Genomic DNA, 3,995 nt, shown 5'->3' with positions numbered 1-3,995 from the left:
TCACTTTGTAAACCTATTACACGCACAAAAAAAGATATATAACACAATACAGGAAAGAGAAAAAGCCAAAAAGCATAATATGAGCACTTTAAAATCTTGTGTCAAATCATGAGTTGAGTGTATTGTTACATCACTAATCCCTATATGTGACATTTTTACACTAAGGAAAGGATTGTGGCTCAGTGGTAGAGTGGTCGCCTGCCAATTGGAAGGTTGGTAATTCCATCCCTGCAGTCCCATGTTGAAGTGTCCTTGGGCAAGACACTGGGCATCGGAGTGTAAATGTGTGTGAATGTTTATCTGAGGAGCAGGATGCATGTGTGTGAATGATTCAGAGTGAAAGCGCTTTAGAGTAGTCGTTAAGACTAGAAAAGCGCAATATAAAAACAGTCCATTAATAACTTCTTACAAACAGCGATTGTAAAGACTCATTGAGTATGTTTTCACCCTTCTGATTTCTGCTGTGGAGAAACCTGAAGTCCTCAGCAGCTCACACTCCTTGTGATACGTCTTGAAACCTTCCACCAGCTCCTCGTACTGTAAACACAGTAATGCAAACATTAATGCATAGCCTAGTTTGCTTTTTAGGTTATTAGGCCATTTCAAAAACTAGGAAACAAAATGTTCCCCTAGACACTGGGGGAAACTTTCCCCCCGTGTATTGCAAGCCTGGCAGCCCACCACGCCTAAGTCACTGAGAATTATTTTGTAAGGGATTTTTTGACCTTTTTAAATTGCAGTGTGTTGGTATGGTGCAGTTATGGTGGGGCTGCTCAGTTGGAAACTTAGACACAGTCATCCTTTTGAATCTCCAATTAGCTTTTAGCACTGACTTAATGTCTGGAATTGGTCTTATAGCTTTTTTTATTCTCATTTTTGCAATTCTATCCATGTCTTGTTATTACGTAAACTATTGGGCTTTACATTAATACTGCCATCAGTCTGTGACTGTCCACAGCCAGGCCCTCGTCAAACAACAGACTTTCCATCAGGCTAAACATTTTTTTTCTGGGGGGACCCTGATGTGTAATATATTAAAAACCTGGTGAAAGGTGTCATTGATAACATCATCCTGCAGAAACTCTGCAGGCACCTCCAGTTTGACCAGAAAGCGAGCCAGATAAGCCCTTTTCTTCAGCTCAGGGAGCCTCTGCAGCAGCCAGTGGAGGATTGGGTGGACCACGGGCTTGCTGCCACTCACTAAGCCCTGTCTGAAGCTGCTCCTGCATGACACAACCAGAGCATATACAAGACATAAAAAAGGTGTTTCACTAAAAGAGGTGTGGTTGTTTCAATTCTCAATGAATGTAAATACTTACACATCAGAGAGGTTGCCAGGAGGTTTATATTTCAGCATCCCCAGCAGAGCACACATTCTCTTTATGGTTTGTTCAGGCATTTCTTCACGGATATCTATAGCTTGCTAAAAACAAGAGTAAATAGAGTTAATCAACTCGATTTTATTTCAGACACAGGTCCATGTCAGTAGACAAATATGTAAAACACAACAAAGAAAAGACAAAAACAAAAGTTGTATAAATTAAAGTTCATAGGATCAAAGTGATTAAAACACACAAAAGCAAGAAGTGTACCTTGTGTCACTCTGTGTGGGGTCTTACACTGTTTACTGGCTATATTAGCCCATATGCAGAACCAAGCCCTTTATCCTTGCACTATTGGACTTATTTGCACTACCACCATGACACACATCATAACCTCATAGAGCACCTTACCATAGAGCACCTTATGCACAATATAATTGCCCTGTCACTGCAAACGTCTCATGCTTATACATGCCTTAGTACATTTATGTGGATATTTAATTTAGTATATTTTCTTTTATCGTCTGTATTATTCATGTGGATTGGTTTGTTTTTTGTTATTATCATCCTGTTATGATGTATGTGTATATTGTGTATGATGTCTGTAAGCTACTGGGACCTTGAATTTCCCCTTGGGGACCAATAAAGTATCTATCTATCTATCTATCTATCTATCTATCTATCTATTTATAGCCATTAGAATATACATTTGTATATACATTTTCTCAACACAGTATGAAAGGTGCGAACAATACTTTTCACAAACATATGACTCGCACTTGTCCATCTTGGCAGTTTGAGAAAGATTCGGCAAACATTATTTGCTAAATGCCACCTTAAGCTTTCTCATTTTTGCCTTAGTACAGCTGCACCGCAAGTGGGCTGTATAGAGTGGAGTACATTCAGCTCTAAAAAGGACACTTTTAACATCATCTGTGAACTTGTGAAATTTGCGTGCCAGCATTGGTTTTTGCATAGCTACAGTTTGCAACACATCGTAGTCATCACATAAATAATAAATCATTTCTGATGATCTGACCCAAATATCTCACTTTGTTTCCAACATTTAAATTACTTAACGTTCAGATTAATTCAAGAACGCCACACACAGGCTAATAGTATACAACATTCTGCCTTGTTTGCACTGACACAAAGCCATAAAGCCTGAGCAATCGACGAAGATGCTAGCTAGCTAGCTAGCTAGCGTCCCACCTTTGGGTCTATTTCAGCCAGAACATCATTCAGAATCTGTAGCAGCTGCATCGGTTCGAGGGAGTCAAACGTGATGAGGTTAAAGTTTTTCTTGAATGGGTCCTTGTTGAGCTGTTCAACGATCAATTTAAGCTGTTCGCTCATTTTGAACGATACCAAACTTGCTTGCAGTAGCTAGTTAGCTAGATTAACGAGTCCTCTTCTTTTTTGGGATTAGCCGCTAACTAACGTTAGCTCTTTCTGACGTTAGCGTCTTTCTGACAGGCAAAGAAACCCTTAAAAATCAGTCCACCTAGCTAGTATATTGGTGACGGTGGCAAGCACCTATTTACAATTGATAAAGACAAGTTTCCAATAGTTAGTTCGCCTTGCTAATTCCTCAACTTGCTAGCTAGTTAGTTAGTTAGCTAGCTAGCTAGCAAACAGAAAGGCAGCGGTTGATGGTTGTTAACAGCCCCATGGAAACCACGAACGGCGTCGCGGATTGGTTGCTAACAGGAAGTAGCTTTGACACTGTGATTAAGAGAGGATTGTTGCGCTAAATGTTTGCATCTCAACAAACATAAGAGTAAAAAAATCGATAAAACATTCAGCCGTATGTGCTTTATGGTCAAAAAAATGTCAACTAAAAAAACTCTTATTGATGTGCAGTTGCATGTGGTTAGAATTATAGATATTATAGATATAGACAATAATGGCATTTGGACATCTAAAAATTGAATTTGACACAGCCTTTATTATTTATCGACATGAACATGAAACTGATTTATCTTGAATCTGAACCTTTGAATCTGATCCAAAGAATTAAATCAAGCCAATACCTACCAGGTAAAATTAAATCAAATTAAATGACTAAAGTCCGAAAAGTGTCTGTAAACAGGACATGAATTTGAAATCCTGCATAATACTACGCATCACGTTGTGTTTGAACGCACCCCTCTTTCAGTATCAGTATGAACTTTTGAACCGTCAGATGGCGATATTTTCACAAGGCACGGCTGCAGGTTGAAAAACAAGGAATTTTGGGTAGGATTAACCACTTTTACCCATTATAACTGAGAGGACAAGTGCGCTGTGTCAGGAGGAGACGTATCTAGAGCTAAAGTTGGACATGGGGTAAATATTAAGCTAGTTGTTTTCCCTTTTGGGCTAAATATCAAGGCTGAATTTGTGCTACCAACAAAGGATAGTTGTTTTGAAAGTCGGCGCCTCGTTTTTACTTCATCCACCTGACTTGTAACAGCCTGAAGATAACCGTAACAGCTTCCTGCTAAAAACCTTCGTGTTCATCACGCTGTTGGACGACTTTAAATTTAAAATGTCAGTTTATCTTCCTTATTAGACCATGTGTCTTTCATAGCGTTTTTCAACGTTTCCTCGGCAACATATGTTCTGATGAATATCCTCTTTTTGTAATCAGCTTTACCAGGGAACTCTGCTGACTAGCAACAACATTTTGAC

The 3,995-nt window shown here is 39.1% G+C and overlaps 2 protein-coding genes across 2 annotated transcripts in view; one reads left to right on the top strand and one right to left on the bottom strand.

The window, feature by feature from the left end:
* The window catches only part of LOC116686656 (intraflagellar transport protein 81 homolog), a 25,374-nt gene extending 22,349 nt beyond the window's left edge, over positions 1-3,025 (bottom strand). Inside the window, exons 1-4 of the mRNA XM_032511679.1 lie at positions 2,535-3,025; positions 1,320-1,423; positions 1,043-1,223; positions 448-537 (exon numbers count right to left, since the gene is read on the bottom strand). Of these exons, the coding sequence (XP_032367570.1) occupies positions 448-537; positions 1,043-1,223; positions 1,320-1,423; positions 2,535-2,678 (519 nt within the window). The 5' untranslated portion in view covers positions 2,679-3,025. The remainder of the gene's footprint in view (positions 1-447; positions 538-1,042; positions 1,224-1,319; positions 1,424-2,534) is intronic.
* A 398-nt stretch (positions 3,026-3,423) lies between these two features.
* Positions 3,424-3,995, top strand: part of LOC116686648 (breakpoint cluster region protein-like) — a 2,454-nt gene continuing 1,882 nt past the window's right edge. The window contains exon 1 of the mRNA XM_032511665.1: positions 3,424-3,995. This exon is cut by the window's right edge and continues 1,882 nt beyond it. The gene's annotated coding sequence lies outside the window, so the exon portion shown is untranslated.

This window comes from Etheostoma spectabile, unplaced genomic scaffold, assembly GCF_008692095.1.
Source record: "Etheostoma spectabile isolate EspeVRDwgs_2016 unplaced genomic scaffold, UIUC_Espe_1.0 scaffold433, whole genome shotgun sequence".
Taxonomy (NCBI): domain Eukaryota; kingdom Metazoa; phylum Chordata; class Actinopteri; order Perciformes; family Percidae; genus Etheostoma; species Etheostoma spectabile.
This window is presented reverse-complemented; position numbering and strand designations above follow the sequence as displayed.